The 27,236-nt window shown below is 43.5% G+C and overlaps 1 protein-coding gene across 1 annotated transcript in view; it reads right to left on the reverse strand.

Annotated features, from left to right (window-relative positions):
* The window catches only part of LOC148775810 (ATP-binding cassette sub-family C member 4-like), a 148,190-nt gene that overhangs the window by 113,728 nt on the left and 7,226 nt on the right, over window positions 1–27,236 (reverse strand). Inside the window, exons 4-10 of the mRNA XM_088842649.1 lie at window positions 26,369–26,458; window positions 23,905–24,068; window positions 22,650–22,775; window positions 21,060–21,309; window positions 14,632–14,733; window positions 12,500–12,589; window positions 8,046–8,237 (exon numbers count right to left, since the gene is read on the reverse strand). Of these exons, the coding sequence (XP_088698775.1) occupies window positions 8,046–8,237; window positions 12,500–12,589; window positions 14,632–14,733; window positions 21,060–21,309; window positions 22,650–22,775; window positions 23,905–24,068; window positions 26,369–26,458 (1,014 nt within the window). The remainder of the gene's footprint in view (window positions 1–8,045; window positions 8,238–12,499; window positions 12,590–14,631; window positions 14,734–21,059; window positions 21,310–22,649; window positions 22,776–23,904; window positions 24,069–26,368; window positions 26,459–27,236) is intronic.

The following is a 27,236-nucleotide window of genomic DNA, read 5'->3' on the forward strand; positions in this document are numbered from 1 at the left end:
TCTGGGAATCAATCAAAAGTTATATTTGAATATCATTTAAGAAGGTACTAGACAAATCAGCCTATTTTCCCCAAAGTACCATGGGGAAAAAAAAAAGAATAGATTACAAGAGCATTCCCAAAATGACAAGACAGAAATAAGGCTTAAGTAGTTGTTTACTCATTTGTGTCTGACTCTTTGTGATCCCATGGAGTGGAGCACTTTAGGCTTCCTTGTCCTTTACCATTTCCTGGAGCTTGTTCAAACTCACATCCTCTGAGTCAGGATGTCATCTAACCATCTCGTCCTTTGTCATCCCCTTCTCCTCCTGCATTCAATCTTTCCCAGCATCAGGGTCTTTTCTAATGAGTCACTTCTTCCCATCAGGTGGTCAAAGTATTGGAGCTTCAGCATCACTCCTTCCAATTAATATTCAGGGTTGATTTCCTTTACGATTGACTGGTTTGATCTCCTTGCAGTCCAAGGGACTCTCAAGAGTCTTCCCCAACACCACAGTTCAAAAGCATCTGTTCTTCTGCACTCAGCTTTCTTTATGATCCAACTCTCACATCCATACATGACTACTAGAAAAACCATAGCTTTGACTATATGGACCTTTGTTTGTAAAGTAATGGCTCTGCCTTTTAATATGCCGTCTAAGTTTGTCATAGTTTTTCTCCCAAGGAGCAAACATTTTTAATTTCATGACTGCAGTGACCATCTGCAGTGATGTTGAAGCCAAAGAAAATAAAGTCTATCACTCTTTCCATTGTTTCCCCATCTATTGCCATGAACAGTGGAACCTGATGCCATGATCTTAGTTTTTTGAATGTTGAGTTTTAAGCCAACTTTATTACTCTCCTCTTTCACCTTCATCAAGAAGCTCTTTAGTTCCCCTTCGCTTTCTGTTATAAGGGTGGTGTCATCTGAATATCTGAGGTTACTGATATTTCTCCCAGCAATCTTTATCCCAGCTTGTGCTTCATCCAGTCTGGCATTTCACATGGTGTATTCTGCATGTAAGTTAAATAAGCAGGGTGACAATATATAACTTTGACGTAGTCCTTTCCCAATTCGGAATCAGTCCGTTGTTCCATGTCCATTTCTAACTGTCGCTCCTTGACCTCCATGCAGGTTTTGTAGGTGGCCGGTAAGAGGGTCTGGTATGCCCATCTCTTCTAGGAATTTCCCACCCTTTGTTGTGATCCACACAGTGAAAGGCTTTATCATATGAATGAAGCAGAAGTAGATGTTTTTCTGGAATTCCCTTGCTTTTCTATGATCCAACTGATGTTGGGAATTTGATCTCTGGTTCATCTGCCTTAGACTTAAGTTACACGGTATTACATTAGAAGTCTTAGGTTGCCTATGATTATCGATTGGCACATTCTGTCATAGACAGAGTTTGGAGTTTTTATCACTAAACCCCCCAGGGATCAACCTAGGATGCACAGCAGTACCTTTCTGCAGATTAAGCCCTCACTTCTCTGTCTCTACTGCAGCAAGTGTGGGGAGAAAGCAAGTAGCACCCTGGTGCCACCATGACAAACAAGTCCTTTGACCTCCCTAAGTCTCATTTTCCTCCTCTATAGAATGTGCTGCAGACACCAGAGTCACTGAACTCAAGGATGCTGTGAGAATCTAAAGAAGTGTGTGAACACCTCCACAAATGAAAAAACGACATGAGTTGATTATAACTTGCTGTTGGTGACTCATCCCTATTTTCTCACCAAGCCAACAGTAGGACCCTGTTTACAGTGTGAATCATAATATACGAAGCATATGACCACCAGGGAAGATAGAGACTCCATCATAACCCTCCATGACAACCACAAAAACACAGACACACACAGGTTCTCCACTCACTCAAATCTTAATGCAGGTGCATCTGATGAAAGGCAGCAAAAGCTCTGTTGTGATAATTCATAATTAGCACACATTCTTTCTTTCTTGAGCTCAGAAATTAATACCATCTCTTGCTTTGTGTTTTCACTGAAAAAAAATGAGCTTTGTGTTCTCAGCCTCATGCACACACACAGAATTACTTGGCCTCTCACTGTTCACAGTCCTTGCACACTGTTCTGCTTAGTTTTTCTGCTTTGATTTCAGGTTGTTCAAATGGTTTTCTTCTTTAAAAAGCACCACATTGTAATACAGCAATCTTAACCACATTCTAAAAAAAGCACTCACGGTCTCTCTTTCCAGGACATGAGAAACTATCTCTGAGTCTGTTAGTAACACTTCGAGTGTGTTGTTGACTCTGCAAATTATGTATGAACAAGCCACCAAGGGGAAAAACATTTTGGAGGATTTGAAGTAAAACCAAGTCAAGCTGATTTCTCAGCTACCATGTTCTGATTAAATTAAAGGGGAAAAGCCTGAGCTGAGCACATATTAGAGTTCCTTCCGCTGACAGGAAAGTGTTCTTATTCATATTTGTTACCTCAAAGTTAAGTAAGTAGGTGTTAGTCAGTCATGTCCAATTATGTGATCCCATGGATTATAGCCTACCAGGCTCCTCTGTCCGTGGACTTCTCCAGGCAAGAATACTGGAGTAGGTTGCCATTTTCTTCTCCAGGGGATCCTTCCAACCCAGGGAGTGAACCCAGGTCTTCCTGCATTGCAGACAGATTCTTTACTGTCTGAGCCACCAGGGAAGCCCCCAAATTTAACCAATTCTCACTGAACAGCAGACACACACACTAGAGGCAAACTGGAAATGGTGATGCTGGTTTGATGCCATCCATCCAGAAGCACATCAAGGGCCCTTCAGTGATGGTGGAGACTTACAGTAGGGACACCACGGAGCAGACTGCTGAAATGGTTAACGTGGGCCGGACATGAGGCCCTGGCAGAGGAGGACTGGACTCGAGAGTCAAGCAGCAGGAGACCTCCTTCCTTCCCAGCTTTTCTTCCATGTGGAATCACCCCTCCTCTCACAGCCTGTCCATCTTTCCAGGCCCAAACACACTCTCCCATGAAACAATCCTGCACTCATCTCTCTTCCTGCTGGGTTCTGTTCACATCTCTCATTTCTCATGAAGCACTCATCTTATTCTGCTCCATCACTTGTACACATGCACATGGCTTCTTATAGCTCCTGGGGGTAAGACCTGTGGACCAAGCCCTGTTCTGGAACCTGATGCTGATTATCTCTAATTCCCACAGCAACCTGCACAGTAAGTATTGGCCCCATTTCACAGATGAGGAAACTGAGACTGAGTGGGGTCACATCACTGGTCTGAGGGCGGTCAGCTTTTAAACAGAAGAGCTGGAATCTGAACCGGCTCATGTCAGTTCAGAGTCTTCTGCTCTTTCACATCATGCTGTCCAGGTGGTGACTGAAGGTATGTTTGAAATGAAAACAACACTTAAGTAACTCAAGACTTGAAGGCCTCTATACTTAGACATGTAAGTGTCAATAAACTTACTACCCTATGGCAAAGAAAGTGATCTATGTGGAAAAATATTAAACTAGAATGTATCAATTTGATACCTTTAAATATGTGTTCACTAGATCAGTCCTGTTCATTGGAAGGACTGATGCTAAGGCTGAAACTGCAATACTTTGGCCACCTCATGCGACGGGTTGACTCACTGGAAAAGAGTCTGATGCTGGGAGGGATTGGGGGTGGGAGGAGACGGGGACGACAGAGAATGAGATGGCCGGATGGCATCACCGCCTCGATGGACATGAGTTTGAGTGAACTCCAGGAGTTGGTGATGGACAGGGAGGCCTGGCGTGCTGTGATTCGTGGGGTCGCAAAGAGTCAGACACGACTGAGCGACTGAACTGAACTGAACTGAACTGAAACATTTTCAAAAGCCTTAAAGATTACATGGAGACAAATGCTGCACACTATATTGCTTGTATTATGGTAACAGAATATTGTTATTGCTGATTTATACAATGTACTGTGTGTAAAGTATCTATAGAAATACCAACTCAAACAGTGGAGGGTAATACTCAGATACCTTCTTTACTACATGTCACATTTTACGGATGCAATTTTACCAGAAACTGACTGAGCTTATAATTAAAAACTAATTTATTTTCAAAACCATTCTAATACTTACAGAGTGCTTGTTATGTCCCTAGCAAGCAGGGGCTTTAAAATCATGACCACATTTCATCTTCAAAACAACCTCATGAGGTTAATAGTCTTATTATCTCCATTTTACAGATGAAGTAACAGGCTTGTAAGGATCAGTCAGAACCTCACACCTGATCCACAGAGAAAATGGGACTCAATTCCTGAATCTTCTGACTCCTAGACTTTGGAGTTGATGTCATCAGCCTGAATTGATGTTGCCAGTGTGATTACTTCATATCTCCCTATTTTGTTACAGAAAAATTTTCAGCTCAGTGAACTTAAATGATTACTTCAATCGGATCTAGTATAATACATCTATTTGTTTTTAACATATGTTATATAAAAATGTTGCTTTTAGAAAGATGGTAATAACGATCTTACATGCAAGGCAACAAAGGAGATGATGTAAAAAACAGACTTTTGGACTCAGTGGAAGAAGGTGAATATGGGATGATTTGAGAGAATAGCATTGAAACATATACATTAACATACGTAAAACAGATGACCAGTGCAAGTTTGATGCATGAAGTAGGGCACCCAAAGTCAGTACTCTGGGACAACCCAGAGGGATAGGGTGGGTAGGGAGGTGGGTTCAGGATGGGGGGACATATGTATACCCATGACTGATTCATGTTGATGTATGGCAAAAATCATCACAATATTGTAATCATCCTCCAATTAAATAAATTTTTAATAAATAAATAGATGTTGCTTTTTTATGGTTTTTCCTGTAGGATTTGGGGAAGGTGGGAGTAAGGAGAACAATAAGGAGAACTCTTTCTTATATTTATATGGATGGATTGATGGATGGAGAGAAAAAGTTTAGAATAGCAACAATGGCCACCACTTACTGAAACCCTGGTTTGTTTACATTTCACAGGCATTTTCTGTAATTTATAATTATCCCACCCCTCCCCCATTTAATAAGAAAGGAAACTGAGGCAAACACCTGGAGTTAGTCCCCAGGACTGTTTCTCCCCAAAAGCCAAGCCTTTTCTACCAGACATGCCATCTCTGTGTCTACAGCCAGACTAACTCCAGGATGCCACTATTTCCTGTGCCTGCCTTACGTCCATCCACTGATACCTGGAATCCAAAAGGAGATAAGCAGATGCTCTCATAACTTACTAAGTAGTTCCCAGGTGTCGTCAACACCTTGCTAACCTCTTATTAATCAGTCATAGATGAAATTTCAGAGCAGCAACAAAACCCTCTGACCCAATGTCCTCATTTTGCTGCAGAAATGTCAGAGGCACAGGCAGGTAACAGGACCTGTCCAGAGTGACAGCAGGCAAGTGATGAACCCGGGGCCAGAACTGTCTTCTCCACTACTTCTCCACACTGGGCCTCCCTTCCTGCCAAGGAGGGAATGGGCACAAGGGACCCCAACTCCATGTCCCAACTATGCAGCAGAACATGAGAGCAGTCCGTGTTTATAGACGTCAAATCATGTACAGAAGAACTGCTGTGCATCCCAGTCCTGCAGGGCCCCTTCCACCAAAGGCTGTGCTGCACACATGCCCCATGGTGGATGAAGTCCCAGGACACTGCCCACATTAGTGGTCCAGTCACCCCACGAGGCTGCAGCAAAGCACTGGTCCCAAGGATCTGAACTTGAGCTACAAATGTAGAGATGAGGAGTCTCATCTGTCCAGACCTCAGTCTCACTAACTATAAAATGAAGACGGGAATATCAAAGACACTCACAAAGAATGAGTTACTCATAAACCTTTTCACGTGTGTGCACGCACATGTGTGAAAGGCAGAAAAATGATTTGCACGTGGACTCTGAATTAATGGGGGCTACTGTTCTCACTGTTCTGCATTTGCTTAACCTTCTTATATGATATCTGCTGCTAAGTTGCTTCAGTCGTGTCCGACTCTGTGCGACCCCATAGACGGCAGCCCACCAGTCTCCCCCGTCCCTGGGATTCTCCAGGCAAGAACACTGGAGTGGGTTGCCATTTCCTTCTCCAATACAGGAAAGTGAAAAGTGAAAGTGAAGTTGCTCAGTCATGCCCGACTCGTAGCAACCCCATGGACTGCAGCCCACCAGGCTCCTCCATTCATGGGATTTTCCAGGCAAGAGTACTGGAGTGGGTTGCCATTGCCTTCTCCGTATATGGTATCTAGACCATTTAATAAAAACCTAGCTCATTCCTGCTAACTTGACATCATTTCTGTAAATGTACAGTCACCCATGAACAAGAACCTGGAAGAAAGAAACGATCCCATTAAACAAGCAATTCTGTTTGTCCACATCATTGTAAAATGCTGCTCACCTGATGCAGGGCTTCCCAGGTAGCGCTAGTGGTAAAGTATCTACCCGCCAATGCAGGAGACAGATCCCTGGGTTGTGAGGATCCCTTGGGGAAGGAAATGGCAACCCACTCCAGTATTCTTGCCTGGAGAATTCCGTGGACGGAGGAGTCTGGCAGGCTATAGTTCATAGGGCCACAGAGCTGGACATGACTGAAGTGATTTAGCATGAACACACACACCTGATACAACCTATGATGTTCAAGCCATTGTTCGAGGAGAATTACTATTTCCTCAAAGCAGGTTTGGAGCCTTCAATACCACACCTTTGAAAATCTGTCCCTGTCTTTTCCTCACAGTACAAAAGAGCAGTCAGATGTCCAGACTGCACTGAAGAGACGCCAGGGGGAGACCTTTAATGATATTATTCACTGATTTTTTACAACCCAAGAGAGTAACACAGTATTTAACATTATTTACTCTTTTCCCCTTCTTTTTGTCAATTGTATTCTATCACTTAAGTTTAGGTCTCATCATGTACTTACTAATCTTATCTAATTCCCAAAACACAGTTAAATCTTTCATCTTACCATTCTCTGTGAAAGTCAGTGCCGTTTCTGAAAACAATCTCCCTCAGTGAAATGATGCAGTATTAAAAAGAAATTTTAAAGCGTTCTGGTTTCCTTAAATAATAAATTACAAGTCAAAAATGAAGTGAAGAGAGAAACTCACAGACTGAAAGGGACCAAGGAGGCATCAGCCAAGTGCAGGGGGCAGACCCTGTGAGGGTCCCGACAGGAGATTTCTCAGGAGATTTCTCAGTGAGATGATCAACAGCATGTAAACACAGCCTAGCAGGTTGGTGATATTCAGGAATGTGAAGTATTTTTCAGATGAAATTGTGATTTTTTTTCCCTAAAGCTTTCCTATCTTTTAGAGAAAAATAATGAAGTGTTTACAGATGAACGATCTGGTGTCTAGGATCTGCTCCACAATACTCTGGGGGTGGGGGTGGGGCTGGCAGAGGGCAGGGACAAAGATGCAGCAAGACAGGCCAGCAGCTCACTCTGGCTGAAGCTGGGGGTGGGCACATGAGGGTTCATTACACCATGCTTTCTGCTTTTGTAAATATTTGCAACTTTCCATTAAAAAATGTTGAAAGTGAATGAAAACGTCACAGAACAAAACAATCCCCCCTCCAGATAATGTATTGTGTTGCTGCTGCTGCTGCTGCTAAGTCACTTCAGTCGTGTCCGACTCTGTGTGACCCCATAGATGGAAGCCCACCAGGCTCCCCCTCCCTGGGATTCTCCAGGCAAGAACACTGGAGTGGGTTGCCATTTCCTTCTCCAATGTGTGAAAGTGAAAAGTGAAAGTGAAGTCGCTCAGTCGTGTCCGACCCTCAGTGACCCCACGGACTGCAGCCTACCAGGCTCCTCCATCCATGGGATTTTCTAGGCAACAGTGCTGGAGTGGCTTGTCATTGCATTCTCCGTGTATTGTGTTACTAACCTGTAAGAATGAAAACAGCAGCATATATAAATACATATGCTTATTTATGTAAGCCTGCTGATTTATCCAGAAGACCAACTTAAATATTAAGCAACCTTCAAAAATCTATTTTTTTAAAAAGAACTTTTAACAAACCTTGTAGTGTAAACCACTATCATCATTTGAAATTCAAGTATATGCAGCTCAGAAGTCATTACTCACCTCTTCCAAAGCACAAGCCCTTATTACTTCTTCATATCTGTCTTCTTTATATTTCTTCCCAAATAAAATGTTACTCTTTACAGTCCCTGGAAAGACGCAGGGCTGCTGAGACACATACGCGATCCTCCCGTGCACGCTGACCTTCCCCTGGCTTGGGGGCAGCTCCCCCAGCAGAGCACTTAACAGTGACGACTGCAACAGACGGCAACACACACAGGTGAACGGGGTGCACTCAGGATGAAACACGATCCACAGCACAGCCAAACCCACCCTGGTGCTTGATACATGATAGAACCCTTTCCTTCAACAGGGTAAAGTACAGCCCTCACAGTTGAGATTAAAAAAAAAAAAAAAGTGAAAAAAACACTAATGCTCAATGAAAACGACTGATAAGGAATACATTAATAGTATAAACAATCTACTCTGCCCGAGTATCCCCCCAGGTGAAATTCTACTCAGCAAAGAATAATTGAGAATGTTTAACATCCTTCTCTCGGAGAAGACAATGGCAACCCACTCCAGTACTCTTGCCTGGAAAACCCCATGGGCGGAGGAGCTGGGTAGACAGAAGTCCATGGGGTCGTGAAGAGTCGGACACGACTGAGCAACTTCAATTTCACTTTTCACTTTCCTGCATTGGGGAAGGAAATAGCAACCCACTCCAGTGTTCTTACCTGGAGAATCCCAGGGACAGTGGAGCCTGGTGGGCTGCTGTCTATGGGGTCGCACAGAGTCAGACACGACTGAAGCGACTTAGCAGCAAGAGCAGCAGCAGCAACATCCTTCTCTAGCAGAGCCCAGCAGGATGTGTATTTGATATATCTGATGTTTAGTGCAATTGTTCCTGCATCTAGTATCCTTTGTTGACAAACACTTGTTCTTAAAAAGCTATGTGTGAAGAATATAGCCAAAGATGATTAACTGAAAAAACTCTCAAGTGAGTTGTGTCTGCAGAGCCAAAGTCCATGATAGAGGAAATCAGCACCCTTTCGTGTACACATCCCACATTTAAAAAAATAATTTTATTTATTTTTAGTTATTTTATCTTTTTCATTTATTTTTTTACAATGTCATGCTGGTTTCTGCCATACCACGATTCTAATTTTATTTATTTTTGTTTGCGCTGGATCTTCATTGCAGTGCACGGGGATTTTCTTGTTGAGGAGCACAGGCTCCAGAGGGCAGGCTTCAGCAGTTGTGGCTGTGGGCTCAGTCGTTGCAGCTCCCAGGCTCCAGAGCAGAGGCCCAACAGCTGTGGTGCACAGGCTTAGTTGTTCCACAACTGGGAAATGGGAACTTCCCAGACCAGGGACCGAACTTGTGTCTCCTGCATTAGCAGGTGGATTCTTTTACCACTGAGCCACCAGGGAAGCCCACATCCGACATTAGATTTCTGTATTCTGTTGTTTCAGACCAAGTGCATGTGCACCTTTCCTTGCAATCTTCAACATCACACAGATGTGGCGTGTATGTATCCATACCATCGGAGTGCTCACAACACTGGGCTGAAATAATATGTTTGAGTATCTGTTTTGCCCCACAACCTGATTCCCTCTTCAAGGCAGAGAGTCAGGGTCTTGCTCACGTCTGTACCTTTATCTCCAGCACGTGGCTGGATATTCACTACACATGCACTGATTGGATCACGTCAAGTCATAGGAGGAAATGCTCAAAGCTTCCGGGAAGAGCCTTTATGATCTCCAGACATCCTGGAAGGGCCACTAAGATGAAAAGAAGTCCTCTGTATATTCTGAACAGTATCAGTTCAGTCGCTCAGTCGTGTCTGACTCTTTGCAACCCCATGAACCGCAGCATGCTAGGCCTCCCTGTCCATCACCAACACCCGAAGTCTATCCAAACCAATGTCCATTGAGTCAGTGATGCCATCCAACCATCTCATCCTCTGTCATCATCTTCTCCTCCAGACCTCAATCTTTCCCAGCATTAGGGTCTTTTCAAATAAGTCAGCTCTTCGCATCAGGTGGCCAAAGTATTGTAGTTTCAGCTTCAACATCAGTCCTTCCAATGAATATTCAGGACTGATCACCTTTAGGATCGACTGGTTGGATCGCCTGGCAGTCCAAGGGACTCTCAAGAGTCTTCTCCAACACCACAGTTCAAAAGCATCAATTCTTCGGCGCTCAACTTTCTTTGCAGTTCAACTCTCACATCCATACATGACTACTTGAAAAACCATACCTTGACTAGACGGATCTTTGTTGACAAAGTAATGTCTCTGCTTTTTAATATGCTATCTAGGTTGATCAAAACTTTCCTTCTAAGGAGCAAGCGTCTTTTAATTTCATGGCTACAGTAACCATCTGCAGTAATTTTGTAGCCCCCCAAAATAAAGTCAGCCACTGTTTCCACTATTTCCCCATCTATTTCCCAGGAAGTGATGGGACCAGATGCCATGATCTTTGTTTTCTAAATGTTGAGCTTCAAGCCAACTTTTTCACTCTCCTCCTTCACATTCATCTAGAGGCTTTTTAGTTCCTCTTCACTTTCTGCCATAAAGGTAGTGCATATCTGAGGTATATTGATATTTCTCCTGGCAATCTTGATTCCAGCTGGTGCTTCTTCCAGCCCAGTGTTTCTCATGATATACTCTGCATGTAAGTTAAATAAGCAAGGTGACCTTTTACAACCTTGACGTATGCCTTTTCCTATTTGGAACCAGTCTGTTGTTCCATGTCCAGTTCTAACTATTGCTTCTTGACCCGCATACAGGTTTCTCAAGAGGCAGGTCAAGTGGTCTGGTATTACCAACTCTTTCAGAATTTTACACAGTTTATTGTGATCGACACAGTCAAAGGCTTTGGCATAGTCAATAAAGCAGAAATAGATGTTTTTCTGAAACTCTCTTGCTTTTTCGATGATCCGGTGGATGTTGGCAATTTGATCTCTGGTTCCTCTGCCTTTTCTAAAACCAGCTTGAACATCTGGAAGTTCACGGTTCACGTATTGCTGAAGCCTACTGCTGAAGCCTGACTTGGAGATTTGGGAGTATTACTTTACTAGCATGTAAGATGAATGCAACTGTGTGGTAGTTTGAGCATTCTCTGGCATTACCTTTCTTTGGGATTGGAATGAAAACTGAGCTTTTCCAGTCCCATGGCCACTGCTGAGTTTTCCAAATTTGCTGGTATATTGAGTGTAGCACTTTCACAGCATCATCTTTCAGGATTTGAGAGCACTCAATAGGAATTTTGTAACCTCCACTAGCTTTGTTCGTAATGATGCTCCCTAAGGCCCACTTGACTTCACACTCCAGGATGTCTGGCTCTAGGTGAGTGATCACACCATCATGGTTATCTGGATCATGAAGATCTTTTTTGTACAGTTCTTCTGTGTATTCTTGCCACCTCTTCTTAATATCTTCTGCTTCTGTTAGGTCCATACCATTTCTGTCCTTATTGTGCACATCTTTGCATGAAATGTTCCCTTTCTTTCTCTAACTTTCTTGAATAGATCTCTGCTGCTGCTGCTAAGTCGCTTCAGTCGTGTCCGACTCTGTGCAACCTCACAGACAGCAGCCCACCAGGCTCCCCTGTCCCTGGGATTCTCCAGGCAAGAACACTGGAGTGGGGTTCCATTTCCTTCTCCAATGCAGGAAAGTGAAAAGTGAAAGTGAAGTCGCTTAGTCGTGTCTGACTCTTTGCGACCCCATGGACTGCAGCCTACCAGGCTCCTCCGCCCATGGAATTTTCCAGGCAAGGGTACGGGAAAAGGTGCCATCACCTTCTCCGGAATAGATCTCTAGTCTTTCCCATCTATTATTAACCTCTATTTCTTTGCTTTGATTGCTGAGGAAGGCTTTCTTATCTCTCCTTGCTATTCTTTGGAACTCTGCATTCAAATCGGTATATCTTTCCTTTTTCTCTTTTGGTTTTCACTTCTCTTCTTTTCACAGCTATTTGTAAAGCCTCCTCAGACAGCTATTTTGCCTTTTTGCATTTCTTTTTCTTGGGCATGGTCTTGATCCCTGTCTCCTGTACAATATCACGAACCTCCGTCCAGAGTTGATCAGGCACTCTATCTATCAGATCTAGTCCCTTAAATCTATTTCTCACTTTCACTGTATAATCATAAGAGATTTGATTTAGGTCATACCTGAATGGTCTATTGGTTTTCCCCACTTTCTTCAATTTAAGTCTGATTTAATTAATCCCAAACAGCTGTCACATAAATAATTTCTTTCACTGAGACATCCAAATTCCCCACAGGCAGTTTCTAACAGGGAAATGGGAAGCACCAAGAAGGAAAAGACAGTGTGCGTTTATCCTGATTTATTTCGCCATGAAACATTTTTGTAAAATGAAAATCCATGAACACACCTAGAGAGACACTGTTCTAGATACAATCAATTCAAACACACAGATCTGGGCTTAATTCTGAGAATTTAACAGGAGCTGTGGTGTTGCATCAAACTGACAAAGACATCATTAACTTACCTTTCCTGCGCCTACAGGTCCAACCACAGCTAACACTTCACCAGGTCTGACAGTAAAGGAAAGTCCTTGTAGGGTTGGGGTCTCTGATTCCTACAAATTAAAGTCTTTAATTTAATTTACCCATCTTAATAAAGTAACACAAATTTTTTTAGAATGTCGAAAAGATAACAATAGTCAACATAACTGATATGCAAAATATAGTCCATATTTTTCCCTTTCCTATTTTAAGATACTGTGTCCTGGAGACCTCTTCATCAAATTTTATCTCTTTGGGGATCTGAGGTAGCTTTAGATCATGTTAGGAAGTTTCCATCTTTTTTCCAACTACCACACAATTGTACTCATTTCAGATGCTAGCAAAGTATTGCTCAAAATTCTTCAAGCTAGGCTTCAACAGTACGTAAACTGAGAACTTTCAGAGGTATAAGCTGGAATTAGAAAAGGCAGAGGAACCAGAGGTCAAATTGCTGACATCTGTTGGATCACAGAAAAGCAAGGTAATTCCAGAAAAACATCTACTTCTGCTTCATTGACTAAAGCCTTTGACTGCGTGGATCACAACAAACTGTGGAAAATTCTTCTAGAGATGGGAGCACCAGACCACTTTACCTGACCTCCTCTGTGCAAGTCAAGAAGCAACAGTTAGAACTGGACATGCAACAACAGACTGGTTCAAAATCAGGAAAGGAGTACGTCAAAGCTATATATGGTTGCCCTTGTTGTTTAACTTTTATACAGATTACATGATGCAAAATGCCAGGCTAGATGAATCACAAAATGGAATCTAGAATTCTGACAGAATATCAATAATCTCAAACATGCAGATGATGCCACTTAATGGCAGAAAATGAAGAGGAACTAAAGAGCCTCTTGATGAAGATGAAAAAGGAGAGTGAAAAGAGTGAATGTTGGCTTAACACTCAACATTCAAAAAACTAAGATCACGGCATCTGGTCCCAGCGCTTCATGGCAAACAGAAAGTGGAATCAGCGACAGATTTTATTTTCTTGCGTTCCAAAATCACTTCAGATAGTGACTGCAGCCATGAAATTCAAAGATGCTTGCTCCTTGGCACAAGGGCTATGGCAAACCTAGACTGCGTATTAAAAAGCAGAGACATTACTTTGCCAATAAAGGTCCATCTAGTCAAAGCTATGGTTTTTCCAGTAGTCATGAATGGATGTGAGAGTTTGACACGTAAAGAAGGCTGAGCACTGAAGAATTGATGCTTTTGAACTGTGGTGTTGGAGAAGACTCTTGAGAGTCCCTTGAACAGCAAGGAAATCCAAGCAGTCCATCCTAAAGGAGATCAGTCCTGAATATTCATTGGAAGAACTGATGCTGAAGCTGAAACTCCAATACTTTGGCCACCTGATGTGAAAAGCTGACTCATTAGAAAAGACCCTGAGGCTGGGAAAGTTTGAACGCAGGAGAAGCAGGGGACGACAGAGGATGAGATGGTTGGATGGCATCACTGACTTGATGGACATGAGTTTGAGCAAGATCCTGGAGTTGGTGATGCACAAGGGATTCTGGCATGCTGCAGTTTACGGAGTCGCACAGATTTGGACATGACTGAGCAACTGGACAACAACAACAGAAATGCTGGAGTGGGTATTCATTCCCATGGACAGAGGGGCCTGGTTGGCTACAGTCCATGGGGTCAAAAAGACTCAGACACAACTGAAGCGACTGACACTTCACACTTCAGCTCAAAATATTAGATCTGGGTTTTCAAGAAAAGATGTATTTGTGCTCTATATCTTTTGTCTAAGGTGATCCTATTGTATAGCACAGGGAATTATATTTAATACTCTGTAACAAAACATGATGAAAAATAAACTAAAAATTAAAAGAAGAATTTATATACTTTAAGTTCAACATGTGCTAATACACTGAAAGCTCTCTTGAAAATGAGAAAAAGAGCAACATGTCAAATACCTCAGGCTGATTTTACACTTAATCTCCATTCATTGCAAACCTTATCCCTGATTCCAAGAATTTTTATAATATATTCTAAGTAAATAAGCAAATCACATTTTACAGTATATGTAAAATCTCAAAATTCTCCAATAAATCTACGTCACAGTTGTCTTTTAGCAGTCATAATTTTGGAAAGCAAGGTTTCTTACCTTTTTCCAAGAAGCTGTAAAAGCTTGCACATCCACGATCATTTTACCATCTGATGGTAGCAGAGGGTAGCACTGTGTTATCTCATCAAGTAACAGAAAGTTCTACAGAAAAAAAAGCAAAACATAGATTGTTTATACTGCAAGAACAAAGCACAAGCAAAACAACTGCTTCTCTGGAATTTGCAATAAAAAATTTTATACCTATAATTTATACCTACCTATCATTTCACAACTGTATTTTATTAGGTCTTGGTTCACATGTGAAATATTAAATAGTATATAGTATGTAATAAAATATTATTATATGTACAACTGAGTGTATATATATATATAACATAGCACATACACTCATATATAGAGTGTGTGTGTGTGTATAAAATAAATAAATAAGAGTTCCTGGCCATGAGGCTATCTTTGTTACTTTCTCAACAAGTGTACTGGTTCCTCTCTAAGAAGAAAATACGGCTTCAAACTCCAACACATTTAGAACCTGGACATTTTTATTGTTTTACTTTTGTGTTACCAACTGTGGTGTTGGAGAAGACTCTTGAGAGTCCCTTGGATTGCAAGGAGATCCAACCAGTCCATCCTAAAGGAGACCAGTCCTGGGTGTTCATTGGAAGGACTGATGGTGAAGCTGAAACTCCAATACTTGGCCAACTGATGTGAAGAGCTGACTCACTGGAAAAGACTCTGATGCTGGGAGGGATTGGGGGCGGGAGGAGAAGGGGACGACAGAGAATGAGATGGCTGGATGGCATCACTGCCTCGATGGACATGAGTTTGAGTGAACTCCGGGAGTTGGTGATGGACAGGGAGGCCTGGCGGCCTGCGACTTATGGGGTCACAAAGAGTTGGACACGACTGAGTGACTGAACTGAAGTACCAACAGTAAACAGGTGAGTTGGTAGGAAATTATTTCATAAATACTACCTGAATCCCCCCATGTGCCAAGCACCATGCAACACTGCTAGAACACAGAGAGGAAGGCCCTTCCCAGGCCGTCAGGAAGCAGGTGGCACAGGACAGGCTGGGAATACAAGACCAATGACAGAGACTCTGAGCGCAAACCCTGGACTCAACGCTTTCCTCCTCGTGTGTGTCAAATCCGTATCACTGCTTGTCATTAACTATCACTTAAGCCATCATTCTAAAAAGAAAACTGTGTTAAGTTTCTATGTCCTAAAAAATATTTCACAAGCATCGTTTCACAATCACTGCCTCTTCTTCGTCAATGCTCTCTCTCCTCCACAGCAGGAATGGCTGCACCTCCCACTTCTTGTTATCTTCTACACTACTTGGCAGCTAACTGATGCACAGTAATTGAAGAAAACAAAGTCTTTTAAACTGCTACAAAGATGACAAACACATACAAGAAAACTCCCTCTTGCCTTGCAAATGCTAGATATAATTCAATGAGAAAAGCTAGAGCAATAGAGAAATTGAACAAACAACTTAGACCACTCCCACTCCCCAAGGTCCCCAAAACTGTCAACAGGAAGCAGAGACTGCTGGCTGTCCTTGAAATCTGCTCTTGTTCTTCTAAGGTAACAAACCCTGGATTTTAGCTGCACGTGGCAGTTTGGAAGGAGGCCCTCTGTCTCCAGGCTCCCGAGCAGACAGGAGCAGCCCTGTGACTAAATCCAGGTCCGTGGAGAGTGACAGCAACCAGGACCTTCCTCCATCCCAGCCTGGGCCTTGGGGGCTGCCAGCGGGACCAGGTCACATGCAGTGGAGTAACATAAGAAAAGAGAAAGAGTCTGGGTCCCAACACCACGGAGGTTCACACTAGCCATGAGACTAGTTACGGGGAGAGTTGTATCACCACATAAAAGATACATCCTAACCCCAGTTAGCTCAAAATGTGACTTTATTTGGAAATTTGGTTGTTGGAAATGTAATCAGTTAAAGTGAGATCACAGTGGAGTAGGGTGGGCCCTGAACCCAATATGACTGGAGTCCTCATGAGAAATGCAGAGACAGATGGACACACAAAAATCAGCTACCTGATGATGGAGACAGAGGCTGAGATGATGGCTTACAAGCCAAGGAACGCCAAGGTTTGCCTGCAACCACTCAGAGCTAGTAGAGGCAAGAAAGGATGCTCCCTTATCAGATTCAGAGGGATCATGACTCTGCTGACAGCTTGATTTCAGACTTCTAGCCTCCAGCACTGTGAAACAAAATATTCCTGTGGTTTTAACCCACATGTTTTGTGGTACTTTGTATCCGCAGCCCAGGAAACCCATACAGAGCCTCAGAAGGATCTTGCAGGAGAGAAAAATAAATGACCCCTGTAAGCGGCTTTAGCATGGGTACCTCTGGGACCCACCAGCAAACCAAATCCTAACCCATATGGGGAAAAACTGAAACAAGCATGTGAGGATGTTTGAGAAAGAAAACAACACACAAACAGTAATCTACTACCCTAAACATCCCGACACCCCATCTATCGTGCCTCAGAGTCATAAACGTGATTGCAAACTTCTACTTAAACAGAAGAACTGCTCAAAACTGAATGTGGAAACCCCTGTGCAGGAAAAGAAAGACAGGATCCTTGCATTTCTGTCAAATATCAGCTGGTGGAAGATGCTTTCCTTCATTCCTTCCTCCTCTCATCCAAGTTCACTGAGAACCTAACACTGAGCACAGTGACTCCTACCCACCCCGAGTCTGTGTCCATCAGGAGGCAGGATGGACGGACGGTGGTCTGAGGACACGTCTGCAGGTTTTCAACCACTGCAGCCTGAGTTCTCTCTCCCTACCACCATCGTCAGCCACGTTCCAGCCCCTCTGAGAGTGTCCACAAGCTTAACACCCGCCAGTGACCAACCAGCACCTAAGTCCACACTCCCCAGGGGGCCTCTGCCTGGACACTCTGAGTACTGACACCGCCCACCCCTCTGGGCCCATCTCAAATACTAACCATACTGAAACAAGCTCAGCACATCCCCAGCTGGCACTGCCCTCCCTACCTCTGAGTCCCCTGAAGAATATAAAGTCACACAGAGGGGAGACACTACATCATTCATGCACTTTTACAGTCCCAACTCCAACTAAGACCGAGCCTTGCACAGTCAGCCCGTCAAGGGCATCAGCTAAAGGAAGGAACAGACTGCACGGTTGTTCAAACCACCCAACCACTGACTGCATGACTACAGCCTTACATAGTCTAAGTTGACACAGTAACAAGCAAAAGTGATGAGACAGGCTGGGACCTGGGACCCTTTATGGGAGTGCTTGCACCTGGACAAATGTCTCCTTGAGCAACAAAATATAAAGAAATCCTAAGAGACTAACCTGCACACATGCAAAGGCAATCATGAACAAAAACATACAAAAACACCACAAGCCAACTGGCATTTCTGAGCTGCTGGGAGCAAAGCAGGGAAATGTATATGATCTTGGCACATGGCACCTATAAGACGGTGGGCAGACCACATAAGTCACCCCTGTGGCTCAAACCATCAATCCTCCCCTTCTCTCACCCCACTTAAGGAACCAGCCCACCCTTCTCAAAGAGTCAAAGGGACATTAGTTTCTTGTTTCCATACTTTGTACTGCAGCACAAGCCTCATAAAATCCTTGCTTGAATTTCTCAGCTGACCTATTATCAACTTCTACTGATTAAAAAGACCAAGGGCCCTGGAGAGTAATATATGTGTTACATATCTTGTCTGCTGCTGCTGCTGCTAAGTCGCTTCAGTCGTGTCCGACTCTGTGCGATCCCATAGACGGCAGCCCACCAGGCTCCCCCGTCCCTGGGATTCTCCAGGCAAGAACACTGGAGTGGGTTGCCATTTCCTTCTCCAATGCATGAAAGGGAAAAGTGAAAGTGAAGTCACTCAGTTGTGTCCAACTCTTAGCGACCCCATAGACTGCAGCCTACCAGACTCCTCCGTCCCATGGGATTTTCCAGGCACAGAATCAAATTCCAGTTTCAGCTTCAGTATGTTACCAAGACATCGATACTCAATGTGTACACATTAGAATAGAAACACCTCACTTTCAAACAAAAAATAAAGAAAAGTATGCTGTAAGTGAAGGATTAAATGTATTGAGCACCTGTCCACAAACAAAACCTCTGAGGCAAACAGATGTCACAGTCTTCCAAGGCTTAAATGAGACCCCATTCCAGAAGTACTGACTGGATTTTTCTCCAAGACTCAGTCTGATGAAAAACCTGAAATTAAATGGCCAGCAGAAACACTCTCCGACATAAATCACAGCAGGATCCTCTATGACCCACCTCCCAGAATATTGGAAATAAAAGCAAAAATAAACAAATGGGACCTAATTAAAATTAAAAGCTTCTGCACAGCAAAGGAAATTATAAGCAAGGTGAAAAGACAGCCTTCAGAATGGGAGAAAATATTAGCAAATGAAGCATCTGACAAAGAATTAATCTCAAAAAAATACAAGCAACTCCAGCAATTCCAGAAAAATAAATGACCCAATCAAAACATGGGCCAAAGAACTAAACAGACATTTCTCAAAAGAAGACATACAGATGGCTAACAAACACATGAAAAGATGCTCAACATCACTCATGCAAATCAAAACCACAATGAGGTACCACTTCACACCAGTCAGAATGGCTGCTATCCAAAAGTCTACATGCAATAAATGCTGGAGAGGGTGTGGAGAAAAGGGAACCCTCTTACACTGTTGGTGGGAATGCAAACTAGTACAGCCACTATGGAGAACAGTGCAGAGATTCCTTTAAAAGCTGGAAATAGAACTGCCATACCACCCAGCAATCCCACTCCTGGGCATACACACTGAGAAAACCAGAATTGAAAGAGACACATGTACTCCAATGTTTATCACAGCACTGTTTATAATAGCCAGGACATGGAAGCAACCTAGATGTCCATCTGCAGACAAATGGATAAGAAAGCTGTGGTACATTTACACAATGGAGTATTACTCAGCCATTAAAAAGAATACATTTGAATCCGTTCTAATGAGGTAGATGAAACTGGAGCCTATTATACAGAGTGAAGTAAGCCAGAAAGAAAAATACCAATACAGTATACTTCAGCATATATATGGAATTTAGAAAGATGGAATGATAACCCTGTATACGAGACAGCAAAAGAGACACAGATGTATAGAACAGTCTTTTGGACTCTATGGGAGAGGGCGAGGGTGGGATGATTTGGGAGAATGGCATTGAACCATGTACATTATCATATGTGAAACAAATCGCCAGTCCAGGTTCGATGCATGATATGGGATGCTCATGGCTGGTGCACTGGGATGAACCAGAGGGATGGGATGGGGAGGGAGGTGGAAGCGGGGTTCAAGATGGGGAACACATGTACACCCAAGGCGGATTCATGTCAATGTATGGCAAAACCAATACAATATTGTAAGGTAATTAGCCTCCAATTATATAAATTTTTAAAAAATGGCCAGTAGAGCCATGAATTGCAGACCTAGCACAGGTTATACAGGAAAGTTGATACTACCAAAAAGACTGACTTGCTTGTAGCGGGTAATGGAAAACAACTTCACAGACAGATTGTTACTAGATGTTAAAGTTACTGAAGACTTTTAGTGAGTGCTTTGAAGTTGAGATCTTTTACAATCCTATTGGAGTCATCCAGGGCCAGGACCATGGGTCCCCCTTCCTCACTTAGAGAAAAATAGAGAGACTTCTTGGGCTTATGAAGTCATAATAAATCATTCATTTTTACAGAGCTGACTTAATCTTCATTTTAAACAGAAATACTTGAGCACCTACTGTGTGCCAGGCCCTTGTGTGACTACTTAGGGACATTTAGTTTATTTACCCTGACTACTTAGGGACATTTAGTTTAAAAGAGGAGACAGGAAGTATGGTCGGAATTACAAGTTTGAAAGGAAGAGGGCAGCTAGAGACAGGCTTAGACACTAAGTAAAATAATGACAGGAATAAAAATGTAGAGATCAGAAATCAACAAGAAAACATCTTTTGGAGGAAAAAATCCATTTGTACACACAGAGAACTAAGTGAATCTGAGGTCACTCTTCCTGCCCAGGGAACAGGGACTTCTCAGCAAGTTCCTCCCCTCCTGGCCCAGAGACGAATCCTAGTCACCCCAGGACTGTGCATAGTCACTGCCTAGTCATTCCAGTCAGCACAGCAGATGCATCTGTTCACTTCTCCTGCTCTTAGACATTTTAATCATCCTGCAGCCATCACTGCACGTCAAGAGCCTGTGCTGCTGCCATTTATACTATCGGTCCTAAACAAGCGTGGATCTTACAGTACTTCTAATACACTTCACCTAAGAAAAGGGGAATACATACATCCTGGGAAGACTGCCAGCTTAGCACTGAAAGAGTTAAGTCTAACCTAACTGGCACCCAGTGACACCACATAAAGGAGCTATTTTAGGTAAAATCTGCCTATAACTTAAAAAAGTTATTGGTCACCAAACCTTGATTCTTCGGATGCTGATGACGGCCTCTGACACCTTCTCGACGGCCATGGGGAAGTAGAGGGTGCTCGAGAATCGCAGAGCCTCGAACAGCGTTACCACCACAAACACTTGGCTGCCTGTGATCAGGTTGTCAAGGAGCTCATTGCTGATGAAGGTGACAAAAATCATGATTTTGCTCACAGCAAAAAATGATGCCAAATTCATGCCTCTAAGGTAGGAACTTTTCAGAATCGTGGAAATTTCCTTACTGTAAAAAGAAAGTAGGACAAAGGTTTTATAAGAAGCATCAGCATACAAGACATGAATTCAGTGCCCTGTGTGAGTGGCCCCTTTCTAGGGAGTGGACACAGATTAACATAAACCATCCCTCACCTCATGGAGACACTACAAGGTGCACACCCAGGGGTCTGCCCAACACCAGGACCACACACTGTATCACCACTTCACTCTTTCAAGTAAGGGGAGGCTTTCTGTCCAATTTCAAACATTTCAGGTCAATCAGACTGGGTTTGAACATTCATTCAACAAACATTCAAAATCACAAGTCCTGTGCCAAGCTCCTCACAGAAAGTCACAGCCTCTCCCCTCCAGGCGCTCATGAACTTGTGGGCGAAGAGAATTAGCAACCACAAAATTGGAGACAATAGACAGAGATGGTCATCACAGCCCCTAAGGGAGCCCAGAGCTGGGATATGTAACTTGGAGCAGTGGAGTTAGGGCAAGTCACACACACGTGGCCCTTGAAGATGAGCTGGAGTCAGTCAGGCTTGGAGGCCAGAGTAGAAGGAAGATGGGCTCCACAAAGGTGCAAAGTGAGAGGTGACACGGTGGGGTCAGAGAAACGCTCACCAGATATTTAAATAAAAGATGGAAAAACGGTCTACACACATGAAGCAAAACAAAAGGGACAGTATTTTCATCGTTCCATTTCAAATGAAAAATAGTGATTCATGAGCTTTCATGGTGGTAAAGAATCCACCTCCAATGCAGGAGACACAGGTTCAATCCCTGGGTCTGGAAGATCCTTTGGAGGAGGAAATGGCAACCCAGTCCAGTATTCCTGCCTGGGAAGTCCCATGGACAGAGGAGCCTGGCGAGCTACAGTCCATGGGGTCACAAGGAGTCAGATACGACTGAGCGACTAAGCACAGCAACAACGAACAATAGTGATTCATACACTTTGGCTCGATACAAGTATACCAAGTCTCTACAATCTCCCTGGTTATCAGCCATCAACATAAATTACAATTTTAGTTTGAATGTCATTGTCTCAAATACTATGTTAAAAGCATTGCTTATTGGGATTTGAGGTATTAAGAACTACTTAGAATTTCATTTCTATATAAGTAAGAAGCATGCATATTTTTTCCTTTGAGAAGATGGCAAATGAAAGAGCAGGTTAAATGATGTCTTCACTATTCTTAACCCTCCTGCAACATATGGGGGATGCAGTGAATAGTTAGCATTTAAGTTCTCCTTAATGTGAAGATGAACTTAAATACTTCTTTGGTAAGACAGCTAATGTATCCAGTAGAATAGGAAATAAAGCATGAAACTATGGAGTGATATCTATATATATAAACTTACCTTCTCAGTCTGGTAATAAGGTTTATAAATGACTTTTCCCAAGCATTCATTTTTATTGTTCTGATGCCAGTTATGACTTCACTCATGGTCCTGATCCTGTTGTCTGTGAGAGCTGCGGTCTTACTCCTGAGGAGACAGACATAAGAGATGAGCCTTCGTGACCACAGCCCAACTTTCCTCAGCAGCAGCAGCAGGCGTGGGCACAGGGGTGGGGCTAGGAACAAAATTATTCTCTACAGCCCTTTGCACTTAGAACATAGGCAGGTCCTACTCAAAGTACAAATGGAGAAAAAGGCTTCAACTAGGAAGTCAACCGTTCAGTCCATTTGAAGAAGTAACTTGGAGAATGTGCAGCGTTGGCTAAGAAAGACCTGAAATGTATCAGATACAAACTGTTTGCTCAAAGAGGTCATGGTCAGGTAGGGAAGGCAGAGAGACAGCCAGGAACACAGTCTGTGCTGTAACAAAATAGGAGAGAAGTTCTGGGGAGCAGTAAAGAGGGGACTGTTAATTCCACCAGGAAAGGAGAACAAGAAGAGCTTCAGAGACCTGGTAGCACTGGAACAGGGCCTCGAAGGATAGGGAGTATCTATCTCTCTCTCCAGCAAAGACAGGAAAGGAAATTCCAAATAAAGAAAGACACCAAGCACAGAACTACACACACACAACAAGAACTCAGTGACCTCCAAATAGCACAACATCTCCATCACCTGACAACCACCCACCTCCAACCCTCTGGGACCTGCTTCAGTCTAACTCAGCAGCAGAAGGCTCTTCACCACCAGCCACTTTTCTGTCACATGTGCTGCTATGAATGTGGTGCTTCATAAACACACAATGAAGATCAGCCTGGCCCTTGGGTCGCTTATAACTTAATGCAAACATAAACATAAATACCTGAAAAGGTTCCAACACAAGCATAACAAAAATATATGTGGTGAGAAAAGGGCCTACAAGATTATTACTATTTAACAATATTTAAATAACTTGGACATGGGTAAATTCTGCTGACGGACACTCTACTTGTTCAGATATGGTGCCAAGAGGAGCCAATGAATGCCTTCCCTGTTCCTGTTTCAGGATCAGCCTTCATTTTAAGCCTGGAGCCTCCACTGGCTAAGCCTGTAGGGTCTACAACTCATACAAAGAAGAGACTAGAGAAGGCATTTGTCTTGTTTTTGAACAAAAGCATAAAGCAGACTGTGGATGTTCCAATTATGTATTATCAATATTTTTTAGAAAGTGTTTCTCTTACCGGAGTGATGAAAACAACTTCCCGATGTAGCTTTGCAAAAGCAGAAGAATGATGAGAACCACCATCCCAGCAAGACAGGACATTCCTATTTCCATCCAGAGCAGGGTGGTCACTGCGATAGCCTGCAGTGGCCCCACCCACAGGTAGTGGAAGAACATAGTTACCTTAAAAGAGAAAGACAAAACCTTCAGTTCAGTTCATTTGCTCAGTCGTGTCCGACTCTTTGTGACCCCATGAACCACAGCACGCCAGGCCTCCCTGTAAATGACTAACTTCCAGAGTTTACCCAAACTCAAGTCCATTGAGTTGATGATGCTATCCAACAATCTCATCCTCTGTCACCCCCTTCTCCTTCTGCCTTCAATCTTTCCCAGCATCAGGGTCTTTTCTAATGAGTCAGCTCTTCACATCAGGTGGCCAAAGTATTGGAGTTTCAGCTTCAAAATCAATCCCTTCCAGTGAACACCCAGGACTGATCTCCTTTAGGATGGACTGGTTGTATCTACTTGCAGTCCAAGGGACTCTCAAGAGTCTTCTCCAACACCACAGTTCAAAAGCATCAATTCTTTGGTGATCAGCTTTCTTCACAGTCCAACTCTCACAACCATACATGACCACTGGAAATACCATAGCCTTGACTAGACAGACCTTTGTTGGCAAAGTAATGTCTCTGCTTTTTAATATGCTATCTAGGTTGGTCATAACTTTCCTTCCAAGGAGTAAGCGCTTTTTAATTTTATGGCTGCAGTCACCATCTGCAGTGATTTTGGAGCCTCTGAAAATAAAATCAGCCACTGTTTCCCAATCTATTTGCCATGAAGTGACAGGACCAGATACCACGACCTTAGTTTTCTGAATGTTGAGCTTTAAGCCAATATTTTCACTCTCTTCTTTCACTTTCGTCAAGAAGCTCTTTAGTTCCTCTTCACTTTCTGCCATAAGGGTGGTGTCATCTGCATATCTGAGGTTATCGAGATTTCTCCTGGCAATCTTGATTCCAGATTGTGCTTCTTCCAGCCCAGCGTTCCTCATGATGTACTCTGCATATAAGTTAAATAAGCAAGGTGACAATATACAGCATTGATGTACTCCTTTTCCTATTTGGAACCAGTCTGTTGTTCCATGTCCAGTTCTAACTGTTGCTTCCTGACCTGCATACAGGTTTCTCAAGAGGCAGGTCAGGTGGTCTGGGATTCCCATCTCTTTCAGAATTTTCCACAGTTTATTGTGATCCACACAGTCAAAGGCTTTGGCATAGTCAATGAAGCAGAAATACATGTTTTTCTGGAACTCTCTTGCTTTTTCCATGACCCAGTGGATGTTGGCAATTTGATCTCTTGTTCCTCTGCCTTTTCTAAAACCAGCTTGAACATCTGGAAGTTCACAGTTCACGTATTGCTGAAGCCTGGCTTGGAGAAATTTGAGCATGACTTTACTAGCGTGGGAGATGAGTGCAATAGGGCGGTAGTTTGAGCGTTCTTTGGCCTTGCCTCTCTTTGGGGTTGTATAAAAACCAATAAGGACAAAGTGTAGAAACAACATGCTCTAAAGGAACAGACAGGAACCTAAATAGAAATGATCTCACTGGGTTTTAAACCTGCTAAAGCAGAAATCCAAGTGTTCACCCCAGACGGCGCTGTTCCAGGGCAGCACAGGGCTGACTTCTGGGATGTCCCAGGAGAATCAGAGCAGCAGCAATGGAGGAAGATGTGGATTTTGTCCACAACACAGATGAGCTCAGGGCTTCCCCAAATCCCCTGGGATCCCCAGCATCCCAGGAAAGCCTGTGTTATGGTACCTACTGCTCTGTCCAGTAATAACTTATGTGTTTACCTCCCCGATAGACTGTGGCTTCTACAGGGCAGAAACTAAGCTTTATTCATCCCTGATAGTGGGTAGGGGCCTTACTCCATGTCTGACGAATGAAAGAGAAGTGTCTAGTGCAACACAGATCTGCCCAACAGCTACAATGCTATGGGTCATGTGATCTATGATTAAGGTCAGTGGAAAAAAGAGTGTGCGGGGACAGCAGATAGGAGGCTGTGTCTGGGGACCACCCACTTGAAGGCTCCCTATGCAGCAGGCACTGAACAGGGTGCAAGGGAAGAAACAATTCCTGACCACCAGGCCTTCATCACCTAGAGGAGGAGGAAGACAGTTCAGCAACACCCATACCACGTGCCAAGAAGGGCCGCTCCAGGAGGACCCCTTAGGACACTACCCAAGCTGGGCAAGAACACTGCTGCCTATGTATTATTAGGAAAACAAACTCTCACTTATGAAACAATACATATAATTACATCGAAGTTGCACACGGAGAAGTGAAAGTTGGATAAATAGAACCTTTGTCTTACATTCTCAACAGAACCCTGGCTGACACCAAACCCTGGCACCTGGCATCCCAATAAGCTGAACGCAGTGCGAAGAACAGGAAATGGAAGAGGATCCCTCGGGGGCAGCTCACCTGGTCAAACCTGTTCACGTCATTGGACAGCAGGTTGACTATCTGGCCTGTGGTGGTCTTCCCCATGGCTGAGCTCCTCAGGCGAAGGGCCTGAAATGAGAGAGGGAGGCAGAGATCTGGATTCCTAAGGTAATACCAAGTCATCTTAGAACATAACACAATGGAGCATGTGTTCTGGGGTCCTGAGTGGTGTTAGCAGGAGCAGGATGATCCCTGACAGCAGGGCTCTAGGGACCCTTGTTCAGACTCTAACTCCTCAGTGTGGCGGCAGCCCCAACTTCAAGGACAGCAAAGGGAAGAACAGAAGGCAGAAGCAAAATCCAACCCCTGTTTCAGTGAACTTGGACCTGCCTGAAGGTTAAAGGGTGTAGGTTTAGACTTAGGAGCCAAAGGACTGATGCTAAAGCTGAAACTGCAATACTTTGACCACCTCATGCAATGGGTTGACTCACTGGAAAAGACTCTGATGCTGGGAGGGATTGGGGGCGGGAGGAGAAGGGGACAACAGAGAATGAGGTGGCTGGATGGCATCACCAACTCGATGGACATGAGTTTGAGTGAACTCCAGGAGTCGGTGATGGACAGGGAGGCCTGGCGTGCTGTGATTCATGGGGTCGCAGAGAGTCGGACACGACTGAGCGACTGAACTGAACTGAACTGAAGTAATTTTTAGCCAGATTAGATGAGACTGGAGAGGTTGCCTTAGGAAAGAAATCCGGAGACTTGGATTCAATCATTCATTTTGTGGGTGACAATATTTAAACACTGTGGGCTTAGTTTCCTCACTCTGAAATGAGCAAGTATAATGTTCAAAACACTGTTCCTATGAGGAAACTGTGGTCTTGATGCCAGTCTGCTGATTTTACAA

The sequence above is a fragment of the Moschus berezovskii genome, chromosome 13 (assembly GCF_049115385.1).
Source record: "Moschus berezovskii isolate FMDL1 chromosome 13, NW_MosBer_1.0, whole genome shotgun sequence".
NCBI lineage: Eukaryota > Metazoa > Chordata > Mammalia > Artiodactyla > Moschidae > Moschus > Moschus berezovskii.